Source organism: Papilio xuthus, unplaced genomic scaffold (assembly GCF_000836235.2).
Source record: "Papilio xuthus unplaced genomic scaffold, Pxut_1.1 DF824888.1, whole genome shotgun sequence".
Taxonomy (NCBI): Eukaryota; Metazoa; Arthropoda; class Insecta; order Lepidoptera; family Papilionidae; genus Papilio; species Papilio xuthus.
In genome coordinates, this window is record NW_013533761.1 from 112,267 (window position 1) to 126,231 (window position 13,965).

Genomic DNA, 13,965 nt, shown 5'->3' on the forward strand with positions numbered 1-13,965 from the left:
TCGTAAGCAATACACTCTAGTATTTTTCATTCAACTTATACGAGTACAAATCGCTTTTCTCTTTCATAGAATTTTCCTTTTATAATGGTTAACCATTTGACTTCATTCATAGAGATTAAAGCGCCAACAAACGTAGCTTTTAATTTTGATTTTAATTAATTAGTTCATACTGGAAAGACCATTTGCAACCTTTTAACTTGAAGCATTTACCGAAACCAGTCATCGCTTGCTCGTCTGCCTGCTTATTTTATGACACCTTCTACTAAATAAGAAAAAGAAATACATAAGGCCAATATTACTGTTATAATGGAATTCACGCCTTATGAATCGTCGAAGACATTATTTTCCGCGACTGGAGTGGCTTTGAATACAATTTTATACATATAAATTACAATGTACCAAAATGCAATGTCCCTATTGCGAGTTATTTATATTGTAAATATCAACAGATAGTGATCACGTTTCTCTTTATCTTTGTAAGTTAGTAATTTATTCATTTCCTTTCATGCGGTCTCTATCTATCAAAACCAGTGGAATCCTCCGCAAAGTCCCGTTCGGTTTAAACGACAACAGAAAATGTAAAAACACTGCGCCCGGAGATATTTCTAACTGACACATCCATGTCTGTCCATTGTACAATGCAACAGTATATTTCTATTTAGTTTCGAAAATGCATGGAAATTGTCACACGAATATACGTTTTTATCATTGCTTGTCATTTCTATCCTTAATATATATTTATAATTGAAATTTGAAATAGATGAAAATATTTTAGAGAAGTTAGTCTTAATACTTGTACTTGTAAAGTGATACGAGTTACTTGCCTTAACCAATCAACACAATTTTCTTTATAGATATATATGTACATTAAGACAAAGAAATAAACTTTCGGTAAAGGAACTAGAGGTTTTGTGGATTATTTACAACAATTTTTAAACGTAAATAAATAATAGAAACCGTTGTTATATGTATAATTTTGAAAAGTGCATTATTTGATATTTCATACACAAAGTAAATACATTTAAATAATATTTGATATTTTTAACTGCGCATTGTTACTAAGTAAGTGTTATGTAATGGAGGCTATTAAGTCAGTTGTCTGCTGCGCGCTGCTGAATGATTGCTACTCGTATATTCTATATTTCATTTAATAATTAAATAAATAACGATTCAGTGTATTTACTTGTTATTATTAGAAGTGGACAGATCAACAGAGTGTGTCGTGTCCGACCACATTGGTCTGTGCGCTGCGCCTAGCTGTGCTGTACTGTGCTGTGAGCTGTGCTGTGCGGGTCAGCTGTGTGCGGTGCGACATGTGGATAAAAAAAATATAAAATTTAAAATATTTATTTAAAATCCTCAAAATGGGAGAGGAAAAAATTGAAAATATTCGACCAAGTAAGTGAAGGTTAATTATAGAATAAACAAATTTATGTAACATATATATTATTGCGATTTGAATGTTTGCTTGAATTTTATATATAAATACATAAAATATCAGTTTGGAAAAACGAGTTTGAATATGTGTTTCTAGTACATCACTTCGAGTCGGGGTTAAATAGAGAGGCACTCTTTGAAATTTTTGTCATCTCTTTTCCGTCTTAATTATTTTGAGACTAATCTCTCTTAGTAATCTCTAGTTACCTAGTGAGATTTGCAGTTCAAGGTTGTTCATCGGTTTTTTGGTCTCCACTCAAAAGTGGCAATAAATTTGAATAAGAAGCAAAACTGGCTCAATTTAACTACTTACTGTAGTGTAGTGTAGTACATCATATTGTAGTTTTTGTTTTGACAACATGTGTAATTGTGACGCAGTGGAATTATTACGATTAGAGAAATATTTCTGTAATAAACTGAACCAAATTTCATTTAAATATTTTGAGTAGTGAGTTAGCAAACGTACCTATATAATGTAACTGAACAATAAAGATGGTGTGGGAGTGCGGCACGTGCAGACCTTCCTGCTCTTCCTGGGCATGCTGTTCGCATTCTGCATGCGTGTCAACATGAGCATGGCCATCGTCGACATGACCAACAACAAGCACTCAGAGGTATGTATGACCACAAACACAACATTCAAATGTAATCATGTTGTGATCTTAATATAGATGTCTGGAATGTTTGTTCCCACGCAATTCCAGTACGTTCACAGATAGATTATGGTCAGACCATAGCGAATATATGGATAATTGGTCACGTGTGACAGCTAAACATTAAATATATGGTCGAAAATATCATTCATAGCTCCCGAGCGCTTCACTAACTTACTATGATTATTTCTTACTGAAGAATTAATATCACTTCTTTTGCAATATATACTGTGAATGCAATTTCTGTAAATCAACACTCGTCTTCACACGATGTCAGATAAAATGTGTTTAATTACAACAGCAAGTCAAACGGTCAAACACATTATTTAAATCATTGATAACCTAACGACAGTGATCAAACAAGTATTTTTATATATCGATCGATCAAGTTTAATGACAAGTTTGCATCTCTCTAACGAATAAAACCATTTCTAGATCATAAGCCAACATTTTTTTAACGTTCAACACTGAAATCTCAAGTAACATTTTATGTAGTCGTACTGTGTGATTTTGTTCTTTATTTGCATCGTTTCCTTTTAGAGACTAAACTGCAGTCTACAATTAACCGTAAATGCGTAACAGGAAAAAGTTTGAAAATTTTACGGAACCATATTTTTAGTGCAATCGAATTTGATGAATATTGTTCGCTGCAACTATTTTATGTCAGTGTGGAGATAACATTACGACATACACAAGGGGTCACTCACATCTGATAATAGTTCACTTATTTTTGGGACTTTGTTTTCTTATACCGCTAACAATTGTTTTAAATATTTTGATTTAATAAGATTTCTATTCAAAATTATATAATTATCAGCCACGCTTTTAGGAGCAAGACAAGTGACATTTAAATGTTTCTTGTAGCCTGGGGACCGTTATCGAGTATCCCAATTAACATAGTAAATAATACTCTGTACATTGCAGCTGGTATCTGTTAATGCTATATAGCTTAATGTCAGAAGATAAAATCAGAATGTTCCGAAAATCACCCTAAGTTAAAAGAAAAATGTTACCCGTATTAATATTATTATCAAATGTTTGATGTAAGGCTGTCGTATTTGTTACGCATACGTATTCCTGTTTCTTGACCTCGCCATTTGACGTCTTATTTTAGTTTATAATGTTATCAACAAATTATGTAAATATACAGCTGTTCTAATTGCGTCACAAGACAAATATCTTACTAGTTCAAAGACTGTACTGGTGAAAAATATTGCTACTATCTACAAAGATAGTAGCAATAAGTTTAAGGGTCTTACCACAAGGTAAGACCCTTAAACGTATCCTATGTTTTGTAAGCGCACCCCTCAAGGAGACGTTAACGCAAATTTCATCGGCAGTATCAGTATTTTGTCGACACCGCCTAGTATCCGCCGCGTCACGTCAGCGGTGATAGGTCACTCTTGTGGTAATCGCCTGTAAAAACTTAGGAAAACCAGCGATCGCGTTACATAAATTTCTCCAGTTCGTATAAAACGACAATTCAATTTAAACTTTTTAGTATCGTGATAGAAATCGGTGCTTTATTTCCAAAGAAGAATTATGTATCTTCAATTGCTCCAAGTTCTTGTTGAAGTCGTTACAAAGTACTAGTATACAATCAATGTAGTTCACCTCTATCTAGGATTTATTATAATAATATGTTTTTGAAAATTCTATTATTTCGCTCACTGCGTGATCTTTATTTCAATTTGTATAATACGAGTACCGTTTGCAGCTGCAAGCAAATGCTTAAAGTCATTAATATACGCTTAGTAAATATTTAATTCACTTTTGGTACGAGTATAAATAGTAAATGTGTGTAATGTTGATGAGCCGCCGACACATTTGTATATCAACAAAGTATTAGAATTACTTTGTAAAATGTTCTTATTCAATATATTGTTTGTAATTTGTAGCACTTCGAGTGGTCTCACAGCGTGCAGTCCATGATCTTGTCGTCATTCTTCTGGGGCTACGTGGTGCTGCAGCTGCCAGCGGGCGAGCTGGCCAGACGCGTCGGCGGCAAGGTCCTCATGACCATCGCTGTCTCCGTTAACTCTCTTCTATCTCTGCTTATGCCTACTGCTGCTAAAATCGTAAGTACTTGTACCGCAACACGCTATTTCTCGTTTCTATATACTATATGCATTTGGTATGGTACAGGGAGGTTGGCAGCTGGTGTGCGCGTGCCGCGTGATGCAGGGTCTCACTCAGGGCTTCATCTACCCCTCCATGCATCATCTCGTCAGTCAGTGGATCCCCCTGGAGGAGAACGGACTTCTCAGCACTATTATTTATGCAGGTAAATTTATGGTACGATTTTATTGTTGCCTCAATATTTGGCTTTAACTTTTGCCAAAAATTCAGATATACCAAAGTTAATGATTTAAAATTTATATATGTATACAATACTATATAAATTACTTTTAGGTGGTCAACTTGGAATAGCGTTTCAGTTGATTATATCAGGCTTCATAGCGGCGGCGTGGGGCTGGCAGGCGATATTTTACACGAACGCAGTACTCGGACTCATATGGACCGTAGTTTATATAATATTTGGATCTTCATCGCCCGAACAATCGAAAATTGTGTCGAAAGAAGAATTAAAATACATACAAAGATCTTTGGGACGAGTCGACAACCAAAAGGTAAAAACCAGGTTGTACTATAGAGTAAAATGGACATAAAAAAAGCAACAGATATTTTTATTTACAAAATAATGTAGACTAACAATGCGCATTTAATAGAATTATAGAAAACGGACGTGACTTATAATGTGTTATATGAATTCAGGTCATTCAATAAATCTGCGCCAGGACGTCACCAAATGTAAATCAGTATCGCTATGAACACCTTAAGGCCAGGCTTGAGGACATATATATTTTTTTAATTTGCATAATATGTTTTTCCAGCGGCAACCGTCGCCGTGGTCAAAGATAGTGACCAGCCTACCTCTGTGGGCGGCGGTGGTGGCCCACTGCGGACAGAACTGGGGCTTCTTCACGCTCATGACCGAGATGCCCACATACATGGCCAAAGTGTTGGATGTCAAGTTGCAGGACGTGGGTATATCAATTTGTGTCGAAAGAACTCTAGCAAAAAGTGGTAATAGAATGCAACGATGACAATTGAACGTTTGCAGAATGGTGTATTGTCGTCGCTACCCTACCTGGCGATGTACCTACTGAGCTTCCCCATGGGCGCCATGACAGACCTCATCATCCGGCGCGGCTGGCTCAGCACCAGCAACACCAGGAGACTATTCAATACTATCGGTTAGTCTCTTTTTATCTACATCACTAATACTAGCTACCTTTACGCTCAAGACATATGTCAATGGCCTAGTGCTTACTGAAGCTGTCTTATTTATAATTTATAGGTCTTTGGGGTCCGGCCATTGCGCTTATTGGCCTGTCTTACGTTCCCGAGCGTAACACTTGGTTTGCTGTCACAATGTTAACTGTCAGTGTGGGGATAAACGCCGGACAGTATGCTGGCTATTTGGTTAGTAACTGTTTTTGTATGTAATTAATCACTACAAGTGAGAAGTTTCACCACTGTAAGCCGAAACTGTAAATTTATAACTAAAATAAGCAGTAGTCAGATAAAGAATATATTAAAAATCGTAGTTTGTTTCTGGAGTTCTATTTAGTTTTTATCTTCGCCAGTTAATCATTGTTATGGACCACAACAATTAGCAGATATATAAAATGAGTTTGTTTTATTGCAGCTGGTGATAATAGACTTGGCGCCGAACTTCAGCGGCTCAATGATGGGAATATCCAACTTCTTTGCTAACGTTATCTCAATCATAGCGCCCCTCGTCTGCGGATTTATCATTGACGATGAGGTAAAGGACATACATATTTATTGACAAATTAAAAAGAAAACAAACTATTAAGTTATATCCCCAGTACAAAAACCAACTTATGTTAGCATCGGAATGATTATTGACCTGACACTTAATTTTTGTATTCTATTGCTGGTTTTTCAGTTGGATAATATTTTGAATGTCTAGCAAATATCAATGTAACTAATAGCGAACTATTAATTATGCAGTAAATTTGAAATGGAACTATAATTTTGGTGCAGGATTAATATGTATGAAATGGATGATAAGTTTACGTTGTGTTGCAGACGTCGGCGGCGGAGTGGCGGAAGGTGTTCTTCCTCGCCTCGGGAGTGTATTTCTTCACAAATCTTTTCTTTTTAATATTTATGACTTCGAGAAGGCAGCCGTGGAACGAACATAAGAAAGAAACCGATATCGGTGCGTTATTGAATTTTTATGTGATCCGAAGAAAATACGGACTTACTTATTAATATTTTCTCCTTTGTTACAGAAATAAAAGCTACGACTCACTGAAGTAACACCGCTCTCTAACTCACATCGTTTTTATTTATTTCTGTACCTGAAATAACAAAAGATTGTATATACTTAAATATAATAAAAATAATACTGGACTCTTTTTGTTTTCTTAATTAAACATTACCTTTTAAAATAAAAATAAAGGATTTAACTTTGAATTTTAATAATCACCTCGTAAATAGTTTTGGTGTAGCTTGTAAACCGTTCAATGACAACAGAGATGTGATCGGACACGTGAATTATATTTGAACAGTAATAATCCAAACATGACAGGCATTTAGCATATCTGTATGAATGAAATAACAGACTCATGTAACGGAAGGCTCATATTCATTTGCTTTATTATCTAAATATATTTCTCTCAAAGCACGACATCGCGTTGTCGTAACATAATCTATAATATTCTTATGTACTTTGCTTAGAATTATATGGTATGGTGTGGTAATGAAATAACAGAATATTATTTTAAAATAATGCTTTTGTGCGTCAACATCTTGTAATAAACACTATAACTGACGAACCAAATTATTTGACGAAGTTAACATAACATTACAACTTTTTGAGTAGTTTGATTTAAAATATTAGCAAAACAGTGCACTCAGTTAATAATATGTTTTTGTAATGACGTATGACAGTATAAAAATATATCATATAATAATGGATATTATTTGCGATTAAGATCTAACAAAAGTTGCAATGACGTGAGAGGAGAGACGTACATACGGCGACAGATCGCAAAAACATCACACATCGAATTAATATCTCACATAAATATCGCTCACAAAACAATTCAAGATAAACATTGACAGATTGTGATATGTTGTAGTGTAAAAAGCTATTTGATGGAATCTCTAGTTGTTGTCGGACATTTAAGAGATCGATACATCGCTTGGAATCTTACTCGGAGCGGACAAGTGACGCGAATAAGATTCCGCTGATGAAATAAACACGCAGCCACACATCGACATGGGCAAAATAACTGAAGCTGAAAATGTTCCTCCAAGTAAGTTTATCCAAATAGATTTCATTTAATGTACTTTAATATTTTCAAATGAGTTCCCATCTTGATTTAGTAAATAGTGATTAAAATAATTTTAAACAGTAACAGATTTGAAATAAAATTAATTAAAGACGTACCCGTCAAGCACTTAAAAGCCTATCGTTCTGACACTGTTTTTTTTTTTGCTTTCCGACATCATTAAAACAGGTTCAAGTAAAAGGAAAAAGCTCAGTTCTTCAGTCTCTTTTTAGTGGGGCTCTACCTTGTGCTTGCCTGAATTTAGTGGACTGCAAGCAATTCAGTTTATCAACGTGGAATTTATTTATCTATGAATGGTGTTACTCTCTTGCAATCCTTGTCGATAAAAATATATTCTGCAGATAAAAGTAGTGATATCAATCGACAATGAAATTCGGATGTCATGTGTGTGTCGTAACGTTTTGTACTGTGGATGCATCTAATAATCAAAAACAATAAAGGGGTTAGGAGCCGATTTGTTTTAGCAATGTCAATATTTTTACAAAAGTAGACATGATTATCAAGGTTGCAAAAAGGCGTAATGCTTCACACCCAGTAAATAAATTGAGTAATTTCAATGCAATTCTACAGGGATGCCTCTTTCGTGTAACATTCCGTCCATACGAACATGAGAAAACAAAAGGGATGTTTAACAATGCCCCGGTCTATTGTAATCCCGCATATACAATATCTATTCAGCGTCTAGTTCGTTCAGGGGAGGAAGATAAATTTAGTTGATCTAGCAACCAAATATATACAGTTTTCGTTACAATATAAAGAAGATACATTATTCTCTAATACATAATTATGTTTACTTATGGTGATTAAGTGAGTTGAGGATTGAATAGTCGTTAACTTATCTGATTTACAAACACAAACACAAACAAAATGCGGTTACAATTTAGATCAGTTATATGAAGCAAGTGCGAGAGTGACAAGTCTGTGAGATATTGCACGATGTGTGAACACGAAATTAATGAAATAACCCCCTTACTACCGATACAATCAAATCGTTCACACTTTGATGGCAGTCTTCGAGGTATGTACGTACACTGCAGTAAACATTGGCAAATGTTACATAGCAACTGCTGTAGTATTATTGTATTCACTCATATACTAAATCCAAAGAATATGGAGTGGACATTACAATTTTGCTTAAATATTTTAAGCATAATAATCGTCAGTACTACTGTTATTAGTGTCGAACTAGATAAAGGGAACTCTACCAGTAGTAGAGTTTTTTCGAGCGTAGGGTTCGACTTGTAGTGTCCTGTCTATTGATGAATAGCTATATGTTGAATGTCTTTTACTAAATAATTAGCTAAATGCAATGATATTGACATCCGCAGGAGGTCTGGGCATGCGTCACCTGCAGACGTTCCTACTGTTCCTGGCGCTGTGTCTTGTGTACAGCATGCGCGTCAACATCAGCATGGCCATCGTCGACATGACCGACATTACCAAGGAAGACGTAAGTTCTCATCTCATTATCTTATACAGCTTTTGATACACGATATTGCTATGGTTGTTAATCCACAATCCACATGATTTCGTTTTTCGATCACGTTTCTTTCACACGTTGTGCAGATTAATCTGGCGATCATGATCTCGATCAAATGCAGTTTATTTCACAGATTGATTATTATTGACAGCCTAGTTATCTGTTAAATCTTTGATGTGACTGTCTCTGTTATTTAATCTTACTGCTAATCTTATAAAGATACATTTGTCAGGAATTATCAAATAATCTACTTTTTTGCGTACAAGAGTTGCAATGACGAATATTATAGTGACGATGGCTCAAATTGATTGCAATATATTAGGTGGTCTTTCCTCACACAAACACATCAGAATATCTATGCAAAGTTTAAGCAGATTGTGTTATGTACTAAAATGAAAAAACAACTGTTTTTTTAGTCGACTTTGCATATCGGGACAATTATGTCACACAAATAATTATGTTGATGTAAAGTTACTCAATGCAATTAAACAATTGCAGATATAGAGCTCGGTATCTTTGACATTAACGTATCAGAAGCAATGACCGCAGCGCGAGTGTCGGCGAGTGGGGGCTCGCTCGCTTGTTCGCTCAGGTCATACGCTGATTTATCTCTGTTCACCTTATTTATTGCATTCATAAAATTTCCTACAGTGGAAATATTCATGTTCGGCACAACTAAGTTCTATTTTACTTACAAATGTACCAAGAAATTTAGTACAGCCACAAACAGCGAAGAAAAATTCATTAAATGACAAAAACGTAAATTATTAGTTGTTCATAATATTATAACAATAACCATTGGGGAAAAACCAATATTATTGAGATTACAAACGTGATGTGACATTGTCTACGCGTAAAATTATAGAAATTCTAATCCAAGATATTATAAAGCATATATTTCAAATGTTGTTTACTTTACGCATATTTTAAGGTGTGATTAAATGAAATAAAAATCTGCAAAAGCACACCCAAGTATTATAGTGTAGTATGAAATATGGGATGTTGCGTTCTCTTTCAGCACTTCGAGTGGAGCTACAGCATGCAGTCGATGATCCTCTCGTCGTTCTTCTGGGGCTATGTGCTGCTGATGCTGCCCTCTGGTGAGCTGGCCAAGCGCTTCGGCGGCAAAGCGCTCATCACCGTCTCCGTGGGTGTTAACGCGCTCGTTTCTCTGATTTTGCCAACTGCTGCTTATTATGTAAGTTTGCTGTATACTGATTTCAGATATTTGGTTCAGATTAAACCGCCGAAAAACTATGCTGCTGACCCTCCCTTCGTGAAGTAAAGGTTAAAATTTATGTGTGTTGCAGGGCGGCTGGAAGTTTGTGGTGGTATGTCGTATTCTGCAGGGGATGTCACAGTCATTTGTATTCCCCTCTATGCACCACCTCGTCAGTCAGTGGATACCGCTCGAGGAGAAGGGCAGACTCAGCACTATCATATATGCTGGTATGTGTATTATACTTGTAATTAATTAGTACCAAGTTCTCATCGATCATGTGACGTCAATGTTGCTCGTTCAACAGGCAGTCAGTTGGGCGTAGCCATCCAGCTCATCTCGTCAGGGTTCATAGCATCTGCGTGGGGCTGGAAGGCGATATTCTACACAAATGGGCTGCTGGGCGGCCTGTGGACCGCTGCATATGTCTTCCTCGGCGCCGCCTCGCCCGAGCAGTCCAAAATGATCTCACAACATGAACTCAAATATATACAAACGTCTTTAGGGCGAACTGAAGAACAAAAGGTAATTACATATTGAGTAACTATTTTTGTCTAAAATTGTAAAACAGCATTATCCTACGTCATCTGTTTATAGCAATATTCTGGCATATCTTCTAACGTCCAAGTGGTGGCCAAATGCTTGAATCAGTTAATACAATTTGAGGTAATTCGGTGATTTTGCCGGCGCGACGTCTGACAACAAGTGCGTGCTCTCATTAGCAAGTGTAATGTCTAGCACCTGAATTATTCATGGAGGGGAATAGCAAAATAGCTCATTACTGCTCCCTTACGCTGGAAAGATTCCTTATTACACTTATCTCGGCGCCGGGAAAAAGGATTTTTGATGAAGCGAAATACATTTGTAAAATTTAACATTTGCATAAGAAATTTTTGTGACGATCTCTCCTCCAGTCTCGAGCTGTGAGCGAGGATCACATTAAGATAAATATAATGAAATAAGAATTTGTATTCTTTCAAATATTTTTATTCAGGTACTTTAATGAAGTCAAACGATTCTTTGCTAGCAAATTAACATGGAATTGAATAATATCTTACGTTTTATGAATTAAGTATATTTGTAATTTGCACAATATATAAATGAAGTATTTGCTATATCAGAAACACCGCACTCCATGGCCGAAGATCGTGACGTGCTTCCCGTTCTGGGCGGCCGTGGTGGCGCACTGCGGACAGAACTGGGGCTTCTTCACGCTCATGACGGAGATGCCCACGTACATGGCCAAAGTGCTGAATGTCAACCTGAAACAGGTTTGTATTATAAAGGCGTATCATTTTAAAGTGGTCTCTGTCTCGTGGTTAAAATTTAATTTGGTGAAGTTTAAGATAAGCAGCAATTTGATGTTGATTTCATATTGATTCAATAATAAAAATATACGTATTTATTATATATATTGATATTATGTGTAATGTTAGGGCATTGAATCTAATATAATCAGCGTAAAGGAGAGTATCATAAACGCTACCCTAAATATTTCTGATTCTCATTTAAATTGGTTTACTTCAATATAATGGTAGAACGGCGTGCTGTCGTCTCTGCCGTACCTGGCCATGTACCTGCTGAGCTTCCCCGTGGGCTTCCTCACCGACTTACTGATCAGGCGCCGCTGGCTCAGCATTACCAACACCAGGAAGTTGGCCAATTCTATAGGTTACTTTATCATTAATATTGCTTAATCGTATAAAAGCAAAGTGATGAATACAGATTATGCTTTCTTTTTACAATTTCATCCTCTTTTATAACTACATTTTAATAATTTTGCAAAATTTTGTAGGTCTTTGGGGTCCGGCTCTGGCCCTAATCGGTCTCTCGTACGCGCCCGAGGGCAACATGGTGGTATCCGTGCTCATGCTGACCTTGACGCTGGGTATCAACGCGGGTCACTTTACAGGCTACATGGTGAGTGTTCGCGTATTGAGGTAATCATGGTTAAACTAATCGAAACAGGAGGAGGATGCAATAGCATGAAATTTTCCTTCTTTCCTTGCATCCTCCTCTAAGGAAATATATAAGGAATGTTAGATATTTTTATAAAAGAAGGAGTCGAACGAGCAGCGGTGTTAAGTGATCGAACTGAACGTTCACGAAACGCAGCTGGGTTGCCGGCCAAGGGACTAGCAAACATTTAAAAAATTTCATTGATTGAGAAAGAGGAAAAAATGACATACTACACATTTTTACTTCATATTTTAAGTAAACGATTTTTTTTTCCAGTTAATTTTGGTGGACTTGGCGCCAAATTTCAGTTCGTCTCTGATGGCCATCTCGAACTTCTTCGCTAACATAATATCTATCATAGCGCCCTTAATTTGCGGTGTCATTATACAGGATGAGGTAATTTCATAAAAATATTATAAATCTCTTTACATATTGAAGAGCAGCTTATGTTCATTCACCTATTTTATTACTTTCCTCTATCGTGAAAACATTGAATTTCATTTGACATTTTTTTTATAAAATATCAGCTCGCTGTTCAAAATTTACTATTTATTATTGTAGGTATTCCAAGTAAGCTTAGGCTACTTGTGATTAATAATTCTTCTTGTTGTATGAGACAAAAACATTTTCTCAGTTTAAATAACCAAAGAATTGGTACAACTGAGCAGATTTGCTTTATCTGCTTCAAATATATTGACAGATGAAAGGTTGTTTTTGTATACGTAGCGTTTGTTCTGTTAACGTTAAGTTCTTAAAACCAAATTGTTAATTAATATAATTCAATTACAGACAGACCCAGCGGAGTGGCGGAAGGTGTTCTTTTTAGCGTCGGGCATTTACTTCTGTACAAATCTGTGTTTCGTTCTGTTCACGACGTCCAACAAACAGCCCTGGAACGACCCAGAGGAAAATCTTTCCGGTTTGTTTTATTAAAAATTATCATACACGATTTTTAAGTTATTAAATTTTCGAGCTTTTTAACACAGGTAGTTGTCAGATATCGATCATTTTGGAGTTGAATCCAAATATGAATAATCTTAGAATGAAAGGAAAAAATAAGCTTGGTAAGGGTTAGTGGCTTTTCAAAATTATTATAAGTAAATAACTATTAAATGTATATAAATACTGAATTTACTGAATAAACTAACTGAAATTAGGTTTACGAATAAATTATCCGATTTGATATAAAAGTTTTTTTTTAAATTTTTGTTTCAGAGGAGAACGCAGAAAAACCAGTCGAAAAATAATACTTCGGAGCGTACGACTGACGTGTGTTTTGTACCTGAACTATTGTAAAATACACTTATAATATGTACGAATTATTTAAATTATAAGAAAAAAATAATAAAAGATTAAAGACTTATAAAGTTGTTTTTTTATTGTGATACTATAGAAATTAATCAAATATTGCAGCTTATTATTAATATAACAGGCACAGATTGTGTAACAACTGCTAAAAACCTTTAATTAGAATTAGATTTAATAAGAGTAGGAAGGGGAAGAGGACTCAAAATTTTTCCTAAGATAAAAGTCCGATAAACGTGCGTTTCCATGATGTATGATTTGCGCATTAACACGGACGGTCGATGAGCTGTATCGAGGGTGCGGTGCAGAGCAGTGCGACAGTATGTATGATGACAAAAACCTATCGCGTCTCTTAAAGGTTAATATTTACACCCGATAATCGCTAGCTATTCTTTGATCAATAATTGGCTTCTATCAGCGACTATCTAGCCTATTCAAACCAAGCTAATGTTCTGATCAGCTGTCTTCTGTCAGCTAGAAAGTTAGACATCTTCGCATGGGCCACCGGTCACACTTACATTA

At 35.8% G+C, this 13,965-nt stretch overlaps 2 protein-coding genes across 3 annotated transcripts; both read left to right on the forward strand.

The window, feature by feature from the left end:
* The first annotated feature begins 1,156 nt into the window (after nt 1–1,156).
* LOC106127090 (putative inorganic phosphate cotransporter) lies at nt 1,157–6,536 on the forward strand. The gene is made up of 11 exons (XM_013325065.1): nt 1,157–1,398; nt 1,930–2,051; nt 3,989–4,168; nt 4,236–4,374; nt 4,503–4,720; nt 4,985–5,134; nt 5,215–5,347; nt 5,452–5,576; nt 5,803–5,922; nt 6,210–6,342; nt 6,416–6,536. The coding sequence occupies exons 1-11, from the start codon at nt 1,365–1,367 to the stop codon at nt 6,436–6,438; spliced, it is 1,377 nt and encodes a 458-aa protein (XP_013180519.1). The 5' UTR covers nt 1,157–1,364; the 3' UTR covers nt 6,439–6,536.
* A 675-nt stretch (nt 6,537–7,211) lies between these two features.
* LOC106127087 (putative inorganic phosphate cotransporter) lies at nt 7,212–13,471 on the forward strand. Of its 2 annotated transcripts, none has more exons than XM_013325063.1 (11): nt 7,212–7,444; nt 8,809–8,930; nt 9,979–10,158; nt 10,271–10,409; nt 10,487–10,704; nt 11,301–11,450; nt 11,718–11,850; nt 11,975–12,099; nt 12,415–12,534; nt 12,928–13,057; nt 13,354–13,470. In XM_013325063.1, exons 1-11 carry the CDS (start codon nt 7,408–7,410, stop codon nt 13,383–13,385), a joined length of 1,386 nt encoding a protein of 461 aa, XP_013180517.1. In that variant the 5' UTR covers nt 7,212–7,407; the 3' UTR covers nt 13,386–13,470. The 2 variants fall into 2 exon arrangements, with proteins under 2 accessions (XP_013180517.1, XP_013180516.1); XM_013325062.1 differs by lacking the exon at nt 7,212–7,444 and adding an exon at nt 8,361–8,498 and having other exon boundaries at nt 13,354–13,471.
* Nucleotides 13,472–13,965: the final 494 nt, after the last annotated feature.